This window comes from Littorina saxatilis, linkage group LG12 (assembly GCF_037325665.1).
Source record: "Littorina saxatilis isolate snail1 linkage group LG12, US_GU_Lsax_2.0, whole genome shotgun sequence".
In the NCBI taxonomy this organism is placed as follows: domain Eukaryota; kingdom Metazoa; phylum Mollusca; class Gastropoda; order Littorinimorpha; family Littorinidae; genus Littorina; species Littorina saxatilis.
Genome location: NC_090256.1, coordinates 23,457,733 through 23,476,661, shown reverse-complemented (window position 1 = coordinate 23,476,661; position 18,929 = coordinate 23,457,733). Strand labels below are relative to the sequence as shown.

Genomic DNA, 18,929 nt, shown 5'->3' with positions numbered 1-18,929 from the left:
TACCCTTCCGAGGCACTCGTGGGGCCGTGCAGACCCACACTTCTCAAAGAAGGAAAAGCGTGTATACCCTTCCGAGGCACTCGTGGGGCCGTGCAGACCCACACTTCTCAAAGAAGGAAAAGCGTGTATACCCTTCTGAGGCACTCGTGGGTCCGTGCGGACCCATACTTCTCAAAGAAGGTAAATTGTGCTAACCCTTCCGTGGCACTCGTGGGGCCATGCAGACCCATAATATTTTAATTGTTCCAAATACCGTGTATAATTAATTAATTATCACTGAAATTTAATGAGCTTTTAGCTTTATAGGTGTCTGAGGCGTTTCTAAAAGCTCATTAAAGAATTCCAACTCGTTTAGGAGATATTTGCAATCAAACCCCCTTCTGGGTCCGCACGGACCCACGAGTGCGTCCGTGTGTAGTCGATAACGAGTGCCGGCGAAGGTTAAAAAGGATTTGTTTGTTTGTTTGTTTGCTTAACGCCCAGCCGACCACGAAGGGCCATATCAGGGCGGTGCTGCTTTGACATTTAACGTGCGCCACACACAAGACAGAAGTCGCAGCACAGGCTTCATGTCTCACTCAGTCACATTATTCTGACACCGGACCAACCAGTCCTAGCACTAACCCCATAATGCCAGACACCAGGCGGAGCAGCCACTAGATTGCCAATTTTAAAGTCTTAGGTATGACCCGGCCGGGGTTTGAACCCACGACCTCCCGATCACGGGGCGGACGCCTTACCACTAGGCCAACCGTGCCGGTTCTTAAAAAGGAGGGAGATCAAGTCTTAAATAAGGGGGTCTTAAATGAGGGGTTCCAATGTAGTATACTAGCTGTGAACAAATAAACCTCTTACATTCTATTAGAACTCACCTTCTAATGTCATCAATGCAGTAGAAGACGAAGGCAAAAGGCTCAATAAGAGTAGAGAAGCGTTCCACTTGCGTGACAAAACCAGCAAGATCCAACACTACTTCATTGTCTTTATCTTTTTCAGGCTCTGGGGCAGCTTGAGGCTTGGACACTCTTGTTTTGGCTTTACTCATGCTGATATCTGGTATTCTGCTTCAGTATTATACACCTGGAAAGTAAAATATATCAACCCTTAAAATGTACACACTATCATTATGTATAGCATGTTTAAACAGAAAAATTGCACTAAACTAATCTCTCTGCATGAAAACAACTCCGTTAAAGGCCCACTCCGCTTCCCGTAAACCATCAGTTTTTGGCCACAGACACTGTCAGGCTTTTACACACTTACCGCTAGAGACCATCCTAGGTGCCCTCCATAGAGAGCAAGCATTTTTCAAAGAATTTAGTTTTGCGTGGCCAGCCGGATTTACTTTAAAACAAATCGGAAGCCCCGTATTGGTGCTGGAACTAACTTTTAGTTTTAAAATCTAATTTATAAAATAATGAATTGACAGCATGTGAGACAAACTTCTTAAATCATAAAATGACAAGATCAGTACAACTACAATTCAAAGTTTTGAAACTTTGAAAAAAAGGAGCCCGGAAGCAAGTCATGCAAGGTCGTGTTTGCCCAAGCAGGCGAATTTTCTGCATATCGCCAGTTTCTTTGAACGGTCAACTGCCACCGCTCAGTTCGTGCCACACGCAGTCGTTTGTTGCATTTTAGATTCAGAGGTACACAATAAAGTGCTATTGCAGATACAGCGAGTTGCAGATACAGCGAGTCGCATTGAAACCACAAACTGACGACTTAATCCATCAGGTATGTGAAAAGGGAAACTAGGTCAGACGGGTCCACGATCGCTCAGGGGTTGAGTAAACCACGAGAACTGGTGTGTGGTTTACGCATGCTAAATATCCATTCAAACGAACTGTGTCATTTAATGATGTTAAATGCTAGTGCAAGTATGTTCCATAAGGTTAGAATTGCTTATTTCGTGAAAGATTCCATCGTTCTGTAAACTTCATTTGAGGCGGAGTGAGGCTTTAAATTAACCTCTTCAATAGAAACTATATGAACACGTGCCAACAGCAACACTAGTGTTGTAAAAGGATTATACTTTACCCATGAAATACTAAGAGAAGCAACTCTTTCTGGTCATGTAGTTCCAAGTTCTAATGTAGTGCATTATTCAGTACTGCTTTTTGAATAGGATGAGGCAACATTTTTTAATTTTTTACTTCAAAAGTTGAGACTCACAGGGGTTTAAAATGAAGCTCTCGAACAGTTGCGAGTGAATACGATCGAATGGTTGCAGAAAGGAACTTCTGCTGGTACCAACATAGAGAAATTACACATGTGATGTATGAGACTTAGTCAAGATCGCAGCAGACAGCAAAAGACGAAGAAGGAAGATCCAAGCTAGAAAAATGTATACCTACCACAAATTCCAAGGTTTTATCGCCTTGTCTGGCTCACAGTGACGTTGGCAATGCACGCATTTTTAACCATAGCTGCAGAACAGTACTGAAAACGATGGACGAAGACGAGTGATTGCTTGTAATTTCCACGAACTGTTTCCTGCTGGAGATCTATAACAGGTGCTTGTGTACCTGAGAAACTAGCGGCCTCTGTGGTGACGAGGGAGATAACTCTAACAGAAAATTGCAAAGTTTTCTGTTCTTTTCGTATTTCTAAGGACAGGCACCATGCATTAACAATTTGAAACCACTGTATTAACACACTGACAATTCCTCGGCCTACTACTGACTTTTCCCGCTTGTAAAGTGATTTTTGTGGGGTAACATACCAAAAGAGACTGTGAACTCCATCAAGGGAAGAAACCGCCAAGACTCAAGGCAAACTCTTTTGAAAGGATTTGCCTCCCTTAGACTAATGCCAAGGCCAAGGCCAAGGTCGTCACTGCCGGCTGCTGGAGGTCGTTTGTTGTTTTCCTGCAGAAATCAAATTTTAGTCGCAAGTTAAATCATCATGTCGAAGTACACACTAATTCTTGTCAGGCATGGGGAGAGCGAATGGAACCAGAAGAACTTTTTCTGTGGATGGTATGACGCTGATCTATCAGAGACAGGAGTCGGCGAGGCAAAATATGCGGCCGAGGTACCGATTTTTTACTCTTTTTATTTTCCTGATTGTGAATCAGCGGGAATCAGTGTCTGATGTCACTGTAGGTCAGACAATTCAGTTTTATTTTCCCTGGGACAGTAAAGAATTTACCTTTCTCCCGTTTGATTACTTTATGTATGAGCACTTTTGTTAACATTACAAAAATGACATGTCTATGCATGGGTAATTTGCCAATTTTCTGCTCACTGCAGAAATTCTGCTTTCTTTTCTTTCTTTATTTGGTGTTTAACGTCGTTTTCAACCACGAAGGTTATATCGCGACGGGGAAAGGGGGGGGGGGGGGATGGGATAGAGCCACTTGTTAATTGTTTCTTGTTCACAAAAGCACTAATCAAAAAATTGCTCCAGGGGCTGGCAACGTAGTACAATATATGACCTTACTGGGAGAATGCAAGTTTCCAGTACAAAGGACTTAACATTTCTTACATACTGCTTGACTAAAATCTTTACAAACATTGACTATATTCTATACAAGAAACACTTAACAAGGGTAAAAGGAGAAACAGAATCCGTTAGTCGCCTCTTACGACATGCTGGGGAGCATCGGGTAAATTCTTCCCCCTAACCCGCGGGGGGTAGAAATTCTGCTAGAGATGCATCTTGCATTGCATTTCACACATGTTTCTGCATGCATGAAAGTAATAAAGACCTTTTTGGGGGATAGTATTACACTTTCGGATTCATTTTTGTCTGACCATGTCATGTCAACTGTTCATTTTGTTTAACAATAACATGGACTAATTGTTTTAATCAAGTGCAGTAGTTCAAAAGAATTGCAACAAATGCCTATAGATACATGTAGTCGATCTTGCTCAGTTGCTGTGTGTTTGAAGAAAACTCTGTAAGTTTCAGAACCTTGTGTACGTGTGTGTGTCTGTGTTAATTTTTTGTGTGCAGAAGATTTCATACAGCAGAGCTTGTCTGCTCATGATTTTGAGCTTTTGGTAAGACCCCCCAAACAAGTCGCGTAAGGCGAAAATACAATATTTAGTCAAGTAGCTGTCGAACTCACAGAATGAAACTGAACGCAATGCCATTTTACTCGTAGCATCGTCAGGCCACCGCTCATGGCAAAGGCAGTGAAATTGACAAGAAGAGCGGGGTAGTAGTTGCGCTAAGAAGGATAGCACGCTTTTCTGTACCTCTCTTTGTTTTAACTTTCTGAGCGTGTTTTTAATCCAAACATATCATATCTATATGTTTTTGGAATCAGGAACCGACAAGGAATAAGATGAAAGTATTTTTAAATTGATTTGGACAATTTAATTTTGATAATAATTTTTATATATTTAATTTTCAGAGCTTGTTTTTAATCCGAATATAACATATTTATATGTTTTTGGAATCAGCAAATGATGGAGAATAAGATAAACGTAAATTTGGATCGTTTTATAAATTTTTATTTTTTTTTACAATTTTCCGATTTTTAATGACCAAAGTCATTAATTAATTTTTAAGCCACCAAGCTGAAATGCAATACCGAACCCCGGGCTTCGTCGAAGATTACTTGACCAAAATTTGAACCAATTTGGTTGAAAAATGAGGGCGTGACAGTGCCACCTCAACTTTCACGAAAAGCCGGATATGACGTCATCAAAGACATTTATCACAAAAATGAAAAAAACGTTCGGGATTTCATACCCAGGAACTCTCATGTCAAATTTCATAAAGATCGGTCCAGTAGTTTAGTCTGAATCGCTCTACACACACACACAGACACACACACACACACACACACACACACACACACACATACACCACGACCCTCGTCTCGATTCCCCCCTCTACGTTAAAATATTTAGTCAAAACTTGACTAAATATAAAAAGAAGAGCTTTAAAAATGTTATAGTGTGATAGGGTGGAGTGCAAAGGGGAAAATAGGCCAGGAAGCATAAATGAGACGCCAAGACAGAGGTTGCGATAACACGACTTTTATTTATTGTACACCAGAAAGCAGTGTAGTTTCTTCCTCAATATACAGCCGCGCACAACTCGTCGGAACTTGAATTACGATCCCGGTTGAAAGTCACTTCGCTGATACATGTATCCAGGTTTCCCAATTGCTTCGTTTCTGGCCGATTTATGTGGAGCACGTGATGCACACAAAAAATATTGGCGGTCTAGAAGTGTCGTCTGCGCAATGATCGCGGCGGCTTTCTTGACCGCCAAGGACGACCACGCACGTTGTGAGACGCCATTCGTTAGACCTCAATAAACCCAGCTCTAAAATGTTTGTTCAACTGAACACACACACACAAAGTCTCTCTAAACAATCCTCGAATCACTCCTTCGCCAAAACACAGTTATAATGGCCCAAACTAGACTACTTGCATTGATAATTACAGAAACACAAACATCGTTCAACTTCAACTAAAACATCACAATCTAAGATACGCACACTGACATGTCTTCACACTTCAAAATCACACCGGGTACTCTTCTAGCCCACGCTATTATTCTGACTCACGCGCGCACCCGTTCAAACAATCAACCAATAAGAAACCAGCCTCCATACACACGCTACAACACACAATAATCCTAGCGGGAGACACAACTTGGGTCAGGGGAAGATAATAGACAGGGAGTAAAAGAGAGGGACAACAGTACCTGAAATCGCCACACGGCTATGTACAATAGAGTGGCTTAGGAACCGACAAGTCGGTTGTAGGTCTCCCAGGCCTACATGAGAACCATGCATCAATCACGAGAAGCTCAAACTTTCTTTTTTTTTTCCTGATGCGACAGTTACCTACGCAGTGTAGTAGTAGGTAGTGCTGCTGACCAAGGTCCAGATGGTCCACCAACTAAGCAGGGTGGAATCACTACATTGTACTACTACTAGTCTAGAAACAGCATTTATTACCAAACTGCTTTGCATAAGCATTAATATAGGGGAAAAACAAAACCTATTTTTCAGTTATGACAAAACAAAAGTTAGATATTTGCATCAAACTATTACGACAATGGCGACACCCAATCCAGCAAAATAAGGCATCTCTCACTGATCAGCCGTTCATGATACATGTATGTATTCCTATTGCCGAGATTCAAATCTTTATAAGTCTAAGATTGATCTCCATAAACCTTTATGTAAATAAAATAATAAAAGACCACAGTTCTTTGCATTTAACTTGAAAGCATAATATCTTTATCAACCCTAAATAACAGTTCTGGAAATACGGCCAGGCCTACATTTTATGGGCTGGCTGTCCTGATAATAATGGTAATGATTGGTTGTTTCAGCTTCTCAAAAAGAAGGGATTCTCATTCGACGTCGCCTTCACCAGTGTTTTGAAGCGGGCTATCAAAACTTTGTACATCATCCAAGAAGGAACAGATCTTCACTGGGTCCCCGTCATCAGGAGCTGGCGAATGAATGAGAGACACTACGGAGGACTACAGGGTCTCAACAAAGCAGACACAGCCGCCAAACATGGAGAAGAACAAGTCAAGGTGCACTTTAATCTTTAGTTAGCTTGCTCATTTCAGTTTGAAAAGCATATTAGTCAAATGTATACTGACTACAGCGTTGTATTTTATTTCTGTAAGAAGGAATAACAGAAAAACAACACAAGCGCATCAACCTTACAATGTCTTCAATATATATGTGTTTGTGATTTTATTACTTTTGCCACATATAACACCATTTGTTCATATTCTATACTCAGACGCTGATTTGTGCATGTGCACTCATACAAAATGTACTATACTTGCACTCATTCACACTGACAAGCACACTTACAAGCGCAATTTTTGTTCTTTTCAAAAGTTTTTTGTTGTTGTGATACATGTACATACAAGAGTTTCACAGCCAACCGTTTGGAGACAGTAAACTAAATAGCTTGTTTTCTTTTTCTTTTTTTTTTAGAAAGGAAAATAAAAATAAAGTGTGTTTCATTCCTTTGCTTTCTTGTATAAAGACTCCACGTATTTTTTTCCAGATCTGGAGACGCTCATATGATGTGCCACCACCTGCCCTTTCACCTGGCGACAAAATGTGGTCTGGCAATGATCCCAAATACGTGGTCAGTTTGTTTGTCTGAATTTCAAGTTTTTATCGAGAATTTTTCCTTGAGCATAGCATATTAAATTATTATCATGACTTCACTGCCAAATCATTTTCAGGTTCACCTGAAAAAACACCTTTATTCTACCCTAGATTTCTTTGCCATGAAGTTTCTTCATTTTGCTGTATAAACCTTATTTTTGTGTGACACTGGGGGATACATTAGTCCCCCTTTGTCACAGCAGCTGCTCTGCAGAGTTGTCTTTCAACCTTGAGCACTGAGCTATTTATAGCTCAAACATTCTATGACTGCCAGTTAAGACACCTGTGGGTTTTCTGTTTGACTGGTTTTCCCTTTCGTACACTTCATTTAATTTGGCGCTACGAGCAGGATGGGACTCAACGAGGTATGACCAGGTATGGCATTTTCAGTGCTGGACATTTAAAACCTGTAGGGGACTTGTCACTTTGGTCAGTGGGTCCTGGTTTGTGGAATTTTGGGGACAAAGTTCATTCAAAACAGGGGCGAGTGTGACAGGGCGACAAAATATCTCCCCTTTGTCACAGCAGCTGCTCTGCAGAGTTGTCTGCCAGCTGAAATTCTTCATAAGATCTAAAACAAAAAGATGTTTAGTCTTTTGAAGATGTGGCATTAAACTTTTGTCTGCCAATTAAGTTTTCTTCATTGAATACACTATGTATTACTGTTTGCAGAACCTGGACCCCAAGGTGATTCCTGCCTGCGAGTGTTTAAAAGACACAGTGGCCCGTGTGCTGCCCTTCTGGAGTGACGCCATTGTTCCACAGCTCAGGGTCAAGGCTCTTTTCCTTTATTTTTTAAGGGGGGGAGGGTAGGGGGGGATAGGGCAAGTGGCTGTAAAATGGCTGAAGAAGAGGGATTTCTTGAAGAAAATGAACAGAATGGGGTGAGAATGCATAAAAGCAATGTGCATTGTAACAAATTGAGATGGATGGATGAGGGAGAGGGTTGGAAAGAGTAAGATATGATATGGATGAATGCAGTGCAGATGAATGTGGCCTTTAAATGACAGGGAATAGGAAACTATGGATGCTGAAAACCCTCTAAGCTACCGTTTTGCCAGCACAAAACCGGAAATAAATTGAAGCATTTGAATCAGCAGTAGTCTTTGAAAATTCACAGCAGCCCGACCTGGGGACCTGATGTGCAGCTAATCATTTCAAGGATGAGAAAAATGCATCCACATCGAGTGAATGTGTACAGTACATGCATACATTTGTGTGAATGTTGGCATCTGTAATAAGTTAAAGGAAAACAAAAAAATGTTGGTTAAGGTAACCTTACCAAAAAAGATAGGGTCGGTAGGTCTACTTTTTTTTTTTAAAATTCAATTTCTTTGTTTAAAGATTTAGTCGAGTTTAAAGGAGGTTACTTCCCTTAGTCTCGGTAGGGTTCGCAAAATGTGCCAAAACATTATTTTTGAAAAATTAAAAAAAAGTTTTAGGGTCGGCTGGAAAAAATAGGGTCGGTCGGGTTACCCTAAACCAACATTTTTGTGTGTGTGTGTGTTTCTGTGTTAGCTTTGATGCTCAACTTAAAGGAGGTTGTTGATGTCCAATACAGGAGGGAAAGAAAGTGCTCATTGCCGCCCATGGCAACAGTCTGAGAGCTCTCGTCAAGTACCTGGATGATATGAGCGATGATGCCATCATGGGACTCAACATTCCCACAGGTAAGAATTATCATGTAGAGTGGAGAGATATTGATGTTTGTAATTTACCTGGATAACTGGGACAGAATGTGCAATTAAATATTGTTCAGGTTCACTAAAATTAGGAAAATGTGTCGGAACATAAGTTAACATCAGACATTGAAATAACAACTAGTGACGTGTGTGTATTTGATAATATGCTTTCATTACTTGCATCCTTTGCAATACTTTTCAAGTCATAAAATGTGAGTAATGCATTTTGAGCCTGTCAACTGTAGATCAATGCCATGCAGAAGATTGATTCCTGTTTGTTTCTCTACAGGTATCCCCCTAGTATACGAACTGGACACAAACCTGAAGCCCATCAAGCACTATTATCTGGCTACCGAGGAAGAGGTCAAGGCCGCCGAGGCCCGAGTAGCCAACCAAGGAAAGGCTAAGTAAGAGGTATAGCTAGCATTCAGTTTCTGTGAAACTGTTCCCGTTTCCGTCAAAGAGTTTTTCACTTGCATGGGATTGTTGTAAAAAGCTGAAGATACATCTTGTACATGTATGTACACTTGGGTTTGTTTGTCCTTTTCCCTTGTTATTGACCGTATTGAAGACAACTTAACGTTAACTAACTAGTGTGTGATGAATTTTTTTAATGATTTTTATATAGCTCTGAATCCTTTTGATAGTGTACTTTTTTTTTAGTAGCTTTAGTCTTTTTCCACTAAGCTCGGCTGCTGTCTCCTTTTGTGAATGTATTGTCCAGGAGATATTTTTGTGAAGTTTGATTTTGTGAACAGCGACCATGATGGACCACCAGGGGCGCCTGTTCCTCGTAAGGCTTGTGGTTGTCTATTCACTGATAAACGTCATCATGAACATTTAGGGATTTTTCATGCACAGACATTCAAATATGCTTCAGAACTTAATAGAAAAATGTGATTGAATTTGCAAGAACCGTCACCAAGATTGATTCACCGTTATGAGATTGTCTTGTAGTAGTATTCCATCTATGTATCAGGATTTTATACTGCAAGGTGAAAATATGAGCATACATTCATTTTTCTTGATTAGCTAGGATCTTGAATCATCAGTCCAATGTCTGGACTCTGGGTCCTTAGGAATTTTGTTTCTGAGATAAAGACAGTGCTGTGATAAGTATTTATTTGAAGACTTTAGCACACATGTAGGAAACAGGATTTGAAATGTTTTTACTTTCCTAAATTGATTAAGTGGCGCAAGCTTTTGTGTACCATTTTGTGAATGCAGGAAAAATAAAATCTTCTGTATAGATGTGTTCATATTTGATTTCTACAGCTGAATAAAGGAGAGAAATAGTTTTTTGGGGGGATTTGATGGATTTAATGTGAAAGTGAATGAATGGAGTTTGTGTCTGCACGAAGGAAGAATGAGATCGTTTTCATTTCCTTTCACAGTGATGCAAAGCCACAAATAACTGTTGCAGCTCATGACTTGTGGGATAATGTTGAATATTTGCATTTCATGCACACATAGTGTACACAATATGCCTGTCATGATAACTACAAGAATGTCTACTCATCCATTCCCCTCACAAACACAAACACATGTTCAGTATTTTAAGCTAACTTTTATTATCAGATGTTCCACCAGAAGTTCTACATACACACAGTGTGTTTTGAAAATCTGAATCATGTACACACAAAAACAGTCATTCTTTAGGCTGAAATGAACCGAACAACTACTACGCTTGGAGAGGCATCATCATCCTTTCACCACGCCGCATTCCCTCCCCAGAGCAGTCATCTCCACTGAAAAACAAAGAGGAGTAATGAGTAACAGTTTCACAAAGTGAAAAAGCTGTGAAGATACACATTTATAACACATCCGCATGTAAACCAGATTGCTGACTTGTGTAACATCCAAAAAGGTACTGTTGTTATAAGCAGTGATTTTCTGAATGACTATTCTAATAGATTGCGCAATTTTCTGCATTTGAATCAAAATGTCCTGTCGTACATCATAAAACATGAGGACTGGGTGGCCAAGTGGTAACGCACTTGCGCTCGGAAGCGAGTTCGACCCTGGGTCAGGGCGTTAGCAATTTTCTCCCCTCTTTCCTAACCAAGGTGGTGGGTTCAAGTGCTAGCCTTTCGGATGAGATGAAAAACCGAGGTCCCTTCGTGTACACTACATTGGGGTGTGCATGTTAAAGATCCCACGATTGAAAAAAGGGTCTTTCCTGGCAAAATTGTATAGGCATAGGAGACAATGACAAAAGGTGACGTTTTCATGTCAGTATGTCCCAAATGACATCACCAGTACATTTTTCATTCTATCTAATCTGTGTTCGTTCTATTTTTTCTAATAACATGCGTTAACAATTGATTGCCAACTGGAATGGAAGAGCACAAAAAGTGTAACTTGATATGTAGTTTCTCTAGAGGGAAAAACATCTTCCACGTTCATGTCAGTGTGTCCCATGCAACATACATTTGCCAAACAGCTATGTGTAAGTAGATTATTTGTTAGTGGTATAGAAAATACTGATCACCAATTAAAGTCAGTTTTCACATTCATTTTCTACCTATTTCTTATTTGTTTATTCTTTTGGCAATGGTGAAATGTCAGCAATCGTGTGTCATTCGGGACAGTAGACATGACACCTGACCTTTTGTCACTGTCTCATAGATAAAAATGTCCACCAAAATACCCGTGTGACTTGGAATAATAGGCCGTGAAAAGTAGGATATGCGCCGAAATGGCTGCAATCTGCTGGCCGATGTGAATGCGTGATGTATTGTGTAAAAAAATTCCATCTCACACGGCATAAATAAATCCCTGCGCCTTAAATGTGCGCGATATAAATTGCATAAAATAAAAAATAAAAAATAAATCCCTGCGCTTAGAACTGTACCCACGGAATACGCGCGATATAAGCCTCATATTGATTGATGATTGATTGAAAACATAAGATATTGTCATAAATTTTACGAGTTTTCATTCAAAACCAGCTGGGGAATAAATTACGGTGTTCCCCATGTAACAAATCGAGGTGGTGAATAAGTTTGGGAATTGGGCTTTCCGGTGAAACATGGATTATCAAAGTAAAAGCCAATGAGGCTGATTGTTTGATGTGTGGAACCATTTCAGCTTTGGATTCATGTTTCCGAGGACAACGATTCAGAGATAGGAACAGAAAATTACAAAAAAGTCTGCAAGTAAAGCGGGGGTCGGCGTTGGCAACCTGTGGGGTCCAGGGGTGAAGTACCTGGTGGGGGTCGGGGGCAACGCCTCTGAGCTTTTTTTGCAAGTTGAAATCAAACAAGAAAAGCAGATTCTTGCACACAACTCGTCTTTGTTACCCCTGCCCCTACCTGAACCACCTTACCCCTTAGAAGACACCCTTCCTTTTAAGACCCCAAACCCCCAATGAGACATTTTCAACACCCTGCTTTCTAAGATATTTTGTTCATAACCTCTGTAAGTTTACCCCCATTATAAGACCTTCGACCTCGGTCCATAAAGATGAAACCGAAGACGATATGGTCCCCTCGGACCAACAAAAAAGGCTGGTCTGTCAACAAGCCACAAAACATCTTATAATGTATTGTCCATAAAAGTACACATACTCCCGACAGGTTCCCATGCCCACATCTATACTCCCACACACTTTCTTTCTTTATTTGGTGTTTAACGTCGCTTTCAACCACGAAGGTTATATCGCGACGGGGAAAGGGGGGGGGGGGGGGGGGATAGAGCCACTTGTTAATTGTTCACAATTGCTCCAGGGGCTTGCAACGTAGTACAATATATTACCTTACTGGGAGAATGCAAGTTTCCAGTACAAAGGACTTAACATTTCTTACATACTGATGACTAAAATCTTTACAAACATTGACTATATTCTATACAAGAAACACTTAACAAGGGTAAAAGGAGAAACAGAATCCGTTAGTCGCCTCTTACGACATGCTGGGGAGCATCGGGTAAATTCTTCCCCCTAACCCGCGGGGGGCCTCCCACACACATCAGACGACAATGCTTGAAATAATTCTTCAATATGGGCCTTGAGCAAACAGATTTCCTCTCCTGGTAATGGAACAGAACACATATTCATTATGTGCTCCAGCCGGTACAAAAAATGTGATAAGTTAAAACTTAATGATACAAACAAACAAAACCTACCCTCTGTGTTGCGCTCTTTCTCCATCTTCATTCTTGCATCCCGGACTACTTTCAACTTGTTCTCATGTTCTTGGATGGCCTCCTCTTTGTTGGTCAGAGATCCTGCCAGAAAGATTCCCAATTAATCTAGCTGTTCATTCACATTCTGTTCTTTTGTTAAAAATGTCTACCTTGCATTATCACTCACCTGAATTGTGAGCCAGAAAACGTATCATCATGCATACATTTCATGTAAAGATAAGACTACATCAGTCCCTGCAATGTACAGCCCCCGGCGTGAGCGGACACCTGACATGTACGGACCGATTTGCTAGACACGGAGTGTTTTTGAACGATAATTGCACCCTCTTAAGCGGACACCTACAAAACGTGGACACGGACACTAATTTTCGGTCCAAACTGTAGGTCATAATCTGCAATGTGGTCATTGAATTTCACCAGAACTGTTGACCAAATCGATCACAGAGTAGCATGGCTAATCCGACTCTGGGTACAAAGGTCAAAGTAGCAGTGGAAAACAGGAGTGATGTCAGTCTTGTGTTAACTTGAGTGCACATATTCCCAGGCCTGAGGGGGGGTGATTTGGGTCAGAAGTGGGGCAGGCACTTTGGTTTTTAGCAATAGATATGTTCTTGCTTTCAGAGGAGAAGCTGCCAACACGAAATTGCACTACTCGTGCATTGACAAGATTAGTAAAGCCATACTCTTTTTTTCCCTCAGCCTTGACCATTGAGACGAACAGTCTCTTACCTCATGGATCTGTTCACTCTTTGGGAAGAGCATTTTCGACTGGACAGTGAAAAGTCACTGCCTAAACAGAAGCAAGCGTTCAAGCCAGACAAAAAGAAATTACAACATCGTCTCATGCACTGATGCAGCTCTATCTGCTTGGTTTATTCAAAATAGTTTTCAATGAATATTCTTGCAAATCATCTGTGCAAACATGCGTGCCTCTGTGAGTATGTGTTTTGGCTGCTTTCATGGGATGCCTGTGTCTTGAGGCTTTCTTTATCTCTCTTCTTTTTACTCTAACGATTAAAGTCATTATTACAGAACAGTTGTTTTTCCTTTCAGTTTTAAGTTTTAGTACAGGTGGTGGCTCACAAGTAGCTTAGACTCACTCAGTGTGTTTGTGTGTGTGTGTGATAGGGGGTAGGGGGACCCCTCCCATGACCGGCCACCTACAATGCATGGACAGGTTTGCAATGGCCCGAGGGTGTCCGTTCATGAGAGGGACTGCTGTAGCTTAGTGATAGTGTACAACGGGAAAAAAAATATAAAGAAAAAAAAACTTCCCCCAAAAAACAACCACACACAGATGCCTATTCATATTGTATATATAAAAATCTATTATAGTATTAATTTATACACATGAATGATTACACTGATATGTCTCCCACACTTCAAACTCGTGATGTTGAAAACACACCCACACACACTCACAAACCAAAACTCAAACATACGCAGAAGCTGATTTTCCTTTTGCATCTGCTAGTTCAGTAGATGATAACATTGTAACTGCAGGGGTGGGACTCTCTTGTGATGAAAAAAGAGGAAATCCCTTTTTTCTATGGTGGTTCGGGGGCATGCTCCCCCTAAAAATTTTTAAATGGTACAGTACATTAAAATCTGAACAATCTGGTGCATTCTGAGACTAAAATTCAACTTGTTTGGATAATGTAAAAAAAAACTTCCCCCCCCCCCCCCCCCCTACAACAAAAAATAAATAAAAATTCACACAACAATGGTAACATTGTAATGGTGCATACTTATGTAATGAACCATGTATCCATAATCCAATACTGGCAATAGTATTGTTCAATGCATTGAAGCACAAAATGACTACACGTACTAGTTATCAGGAGTTTTCAGTCAGCACAATTTAACTCTCAAGCCTCCAGTGTTCTGTTCCATCTTCACTTCTCTCCATATCATTCAGTCAACAAGTTATAGATACTGTGATGAAATGGGACGCGAAAAAATAGATTACTCCAGCGGAATTCGTAAGTTGTGTCCGCGGAAAAGTCCCACCCCTGTAACTGACACAATTAAAACTTTCTTATGAACATTCTTGAAAAAAAAAATATTGACGATTATAGTTTATACAATAATCACACAATTCTCAAAAGCTTGATTTTTATATCCTGTCAGCACTCAACATGATAAACAATTAATATCTACAAACACAAAAAACAATGCTCTTACGAAGATGGTATGATCCATAGACGAGCCCCGTAAAAAGGGCAGCATACCGCCCAAACTGAAACAAAATGAACAGAGGGGATACATGATTTAAGCAAGAAATAACGTCTATTTGAATGAGTATTTTATACGAGTCCAGTTTTTCATGAGCTCTACAAATGTGCTGCTGCCATTTTCAACATATATGTACAAAGAAAAAAAATCTTCATTGAACGTTGCACTTTGACATCACATTACAAAATATATTTTCCACTTCACTGTTGAAGACATGATTCTAAAATTTCTTGTTTTTGTTGCTTGTTGAAGTCCCTTGAAGATACTGAAAGATTACTGATGGCAGTAAATCACTAAATATCACATTCATAAATTGCACAAGTGTATTTTCTACAAGTACAGCGAAACCTCCCACTAACAACCTAGAAAATGTCGAGAAAAATTGGTTGTAAAATGAAGGGGCCTTTATTGGGAATTTGCTGACCAGTCTGTTTATGACTTTTAACTCAATCATCAAGCGTCACAATTTTTGTTTGTTGGTGACACCAAAGTCAAAGTCGTTATTGATCCTTTGTTGGTAGATTGGTCGTCTGAAAAAGGAAGGCGTCGCCATTTGGAGGTAATTTACAGTGTGGAAGATAACACGCCCAGAATAATCGGCCGGCAAACGGAGGGTGTCGTTTTGAGGAGGGGACGTTATGGGAGGTTCAAATATAAATATCAACTATTAGCTTCAGTCAATGCTTGGTGCTACGTGCCCTTTAGGATTTTTCCACCAGCTGATGTCACTAAAAATAGTATGGGGAGTTCTGGGAAACTGTTCAAGTGAAGTAACTTACTAGTGCGGAAATCATGCAAACCTTGTTGCAATGCATTTTAGTTTTTTTTTACTTAAAAGTTTTAAGACGAAACATAAAGTCACTGCAATTGGGTGACAAAAGAGGGTATGGTAAGTGTTAAGAAAAAGAAAAGAAGAAATAAAGATTAAACTAAACAAAAAAATTACCGCCTTGCCGAGGGATTAGAACCTGACCCTACTGTCCTGTTCGGAACCCTAAGAGCTAACTGTCTACAACGACTAGAAGAGTGGGAGTCACAATGGGACATGACCTTCCACCCCGACAAATGCAGTGTGCTCACAGTCAGTAAGAAGAAGACCTCCGCACACCAGTATACGCTGCACGGACACGCCCTCGAGAATGTCACCTCCGCGAAATACCTTGGAGTGACAGTGCAAGCAGATCTGAAGTGGGATATTCACATCGACACCATCGTGAAGAAGGCCAACCAGACCCTTGGATTCCTTCGCAGGAACCTCAAGATAGGAGCAGTCCACACCAAGGAACTGGCCTACAAGTCCCTAGTGCGACCTTTGCTGGAGTACGCATGCACAGCCTGGGACCCCTCCTCGCAGAAGAACATCGCCAAGATCGAAGCCGTACAGCGCAGGGCAGCACGCTACGTTCTCCACCGACATCGCAACACCTCAAGTGTCGGAGAGATGCTGCAGACCCTCCAGTGGCCCTCTCTTGAGCAACGCAGACGGACGTCCAGACTGTGTATGCTGTACAAGATTACCAACAATCTCGTCAAGGTCAACTGCGACGAGCTCCAACACCTCCCCAGCAGATCAAGAAGCTCAAGAACAAACACCAGAGCCTTCAACAGGATCCCAAGCAAGACCGATACGAGACTGAACAGCTTCCTCCCCAGAACCATCAGGGAGTGGAATGAGCTACCAGAGGAGGTTGTCAGCGCGGCGACAGCAGCCGCCTTCACCTCCAGCGCATCCCACCACTGCCAGCACCTGTAAACAAAACCCTGTACCCTGTCCTAGGCCACCAGTAAGTAGGGTCGATGAAGGCTAGGGCAGCACCGGCATGGGTTTAACCCCTGCAACCGCTCCGGCCGCCGGCTTGGCCTAGCCCGAGACTTGAAAATGCTGTGTGGTCCTGCCCCCCCCCCCCACCCCCCGTCTCCCTGCAAATTAGGTGATTTTTATTTTATTTTTTTTTCTTCCGCATCCCTCCAATGCGCCACTAATAGTCAGAACGTTGACCCTGGGCGTTAAATGGAAGAAGAAGAAGAATTCTGGTGATTTCTTGAGAATGAAGAGTGCATAACCCACTCGTCGGTTCCCAAGTCGCTCTGTTCATTTTCGTGTGCTGTACGCTCTATCAATCTCACTGTTGGAGTTACCTTAACTTGATACCTGCCCTTATTCTTCCATTGACTTCGTAAGCAAGTAGCTTGACCAACATTATGCTGACACCCCTAGCATCGCAACGCATTGACCAATCATCCAAGGGCACTGAGGTCATTTTATTTTTTACAAAATGATTTCCTTAACCAAAATTCCCTTCGGTGTAGCGATGTGAGATTGGCCCATGTGTCACATTACCCCCTCGGCCTCGTTGATCTTGTATAAACTCCACACTGAACAAAAAAACACCCTTCGATAGTACTGATGGGCGACCTTGGGTACCTTACATTCATGGGGCCAAATTTGTCCAACCAATTATTTGTATAATTCAACTTAGACATTTGTTTCATTCTAAAATGTTTCCCTTCTCATTCAAGGGAGAAGGTTGTCCAGGCAAGCTCTGTCGCTGCATTTTCAGCAGCGGTTACCAGAGGTGCCATGACGGCCACTCCGCACTAGCGCCAACAATGATTTTAACCTGTTTTTAAATTCTGTTAGGGATAGGATTTAGGGGGTTGGGGGATCTGCGTGTGAGGGAAGGCTGGGGGTGTCACTCGGATGCTTCCTGTTCTTCAACCGCCCCCCCTAACCCCACTAACTGACCTCAATAGAAATAGGAGGATAGGCTAGGATCCAATAATTCCTATTATTAAAATGTTCAAATTTTGGGGTTGCGCTCTCTCGTTTCCGTTGCGACGATAACCTAAAACGGTTCCTGCAATGTACTTTTCCTGATCCTGAAGGGACGTAACCACTCGGAACACGTTTTCGAAGAAATACAATTTTGGGGTGAAATCTATTAAATTTCACGACCAGTTTTCTTCACATGCAAGAAACTGACATGCTGTTTGTCCTTAAAGAATTTCACATCTTTAATTTTACCAGGAAACAACATTTCAGTCTCGAGTATATATCGAGGAGGTAATGTGACACAGGGGCCAACCTCACATCGTTACACCGGTTTGGGGATTTTGAAGATTTTTGTGTATGAGATGACGTTCATTATAATATAATGGGAAGCAACCGGATAAAAAAAAAGGGCGTCGACAGAGACAATGACTGAATCAGGAGCTAAGAGTACTTGTAAGATGATGCACTTGTGTGTACACTGTCAATCGACTCAATGTCGTCAGCATCTCACACTATGACTATGAGTGAAATACCACAGTTGGAAGAAGCATCTTTCAAAACTTGTTTTTGCATATTCTCTTACAATTGTTTTGTACCGGTTGCGCTGCAAATGTTCCTCTGGTCGTCAAAAAGCTGTGAGAAAAATCATGAAAATCACAAAACATTCATGTGTCCTCGAAGTCGGAACACCTTAGCAGCAGAAGACGGGAGACATTGGGTTCGGATCCTACAGCTTACTGACAAACTTGAAACGGTTCTCTTTTGTTTCTCGTTCTATACTATGGATGAACGAGTGTTTTACGTCTGGCACATAACAAGACTGTCGCAAAGACACAAATCATACCCGAATAAGAGGAGAAATCTGCCTTGGTGCTCCTAAGGTCGCCATGTTAGCAGTAGAGGTCGGTACTAGTGTCTCGGCAACCTAGACCCAGATGCCCACCTTCCGTGTTCACCGCGTAAAGAGCTGCATTTTTTTTTT

General features: G+C 41.3%; 4 protein-coding genes across 4 annotated transcripts in view; 2 read left to right on the top strand and 2 right to left on the bottom strand.

The window, feature by feature from the left end:
* Positions 1–2,514, bottom strand: part of LOC138981552 (protrudin-like) — a 40,702-nt gene extending 38,188 nt beyond the window's left edge. The window contains exons 1-2 of the mRNA XM_070354505.1: positions 2,358–2,514; positions 873–1,080 (exon numbers count right to left, since the gene is read on the bottom strand). Coding sequence (XP_070210606.1) covers positions 873–1,045 — 173 coding nt within the window. The 5' untranslated portion in view covers positions 1,046–1,080; positions 2,358–2,514. The remainder of the gene's footprint in view (positions 1–872; positions 1,081–2,357) is intronic.
* Positions 1–18,929, top strand: part of LOC138981557 (kyphoscoliosis peptidase-like) — a 176,546-nt gene that overhangs the window by 96,673 nt on the left and 60,944 nt on the right. The gene's annotated exons all lie outside the window — the stretch shown is intronic.
* Positions 2,822–10,091, top strand: LOC138981556 (probable phosphoglycerate mutase). Its single transcript, XM_070354511.1, has 6 exons — positions 2,822–3,036; positions 6,307–6,516; positions 7,005–7,088; positions 7,784–7,882; positions 8,673–8,781; positions 9,083–10,091. The coding sequence occupies exons 1-6, from the start codon at positions 2,908–2,910 to the stop codon at positions 9,202–9,204; spliced, it is 753 nt and encodes a 250-aa protein (XP_070210612.1). The 5' UTR covers positions 2,822–2,907; the 3' UTR covers positions 9,205–10,091.
* LOC138981558 (ATP synthase subunit e, mitochondrial-like) lies at positions 10,341–18,928 on the bottom strand. Its single transcript, XM_070354513.1, has 4 exons — positions 18,792–18,928; positions 15,124–15,178; positions 12,919–13,020; positions 10,341–10,541 (listed from the first exon to the last, which is right to left on the bottom strand). The coding sequence occupies exons 1-4, from the start codon at positions 18,834–18,836 to the stop codon at positions 10,495–10,497; spliced, it is 249 nt and encodes an 82-aa protein (XP_070210614.1). The 5' UTR covers positions 18,837–18,928; the 3' UTR covers positions 10,341–10,494.

Bases quoted from the DNA above. Each gene is read 5' to 3' on its own strand.
- LOC138981558 (XM_070354513.1), bottom strand. From the start codon at position 18,836: ATGGCGACCTTAGGAGCACCAAGGCAGATTTCTCCTCTTATTCGG. The intron at 15,179-18,791 runs GTATGATTTGTG...ATTTTGTTTCAG, and splicing joins AGATTTCTCCTCTTATTCGG to TTTGGGCGGTATGCTGCCCT. The intron at 13,021-15,123 runs GTAAGAGCATTG...TCTTTCTGGCAG, and splicing joins CTATGGATCATACCATCTTC to GATCTCTGACCAACAAAGAG.
- LOC138981556 (XM_070354511.1), top strand. From the start codon at position 2,908: ATGTCGAAGTACACACTAATTCTTGTCAGGCATGGGGAGAGCGAATGG. The intron at 6,517-7,004 runs GTGCACTTTAAT...ATTTTTTTCCAG, and splicing joins ATGGAGAAGAACAAGTCAAG to ATCTGGAGACGCTCATATGA. The intron at 7,089-7,783 runs GTCAGTTTGTTT...TACTGTTTGCAG, and splicing joins GCAATGATCCCAAATACGTG to AACCTGGACCCCAAGGTGAT.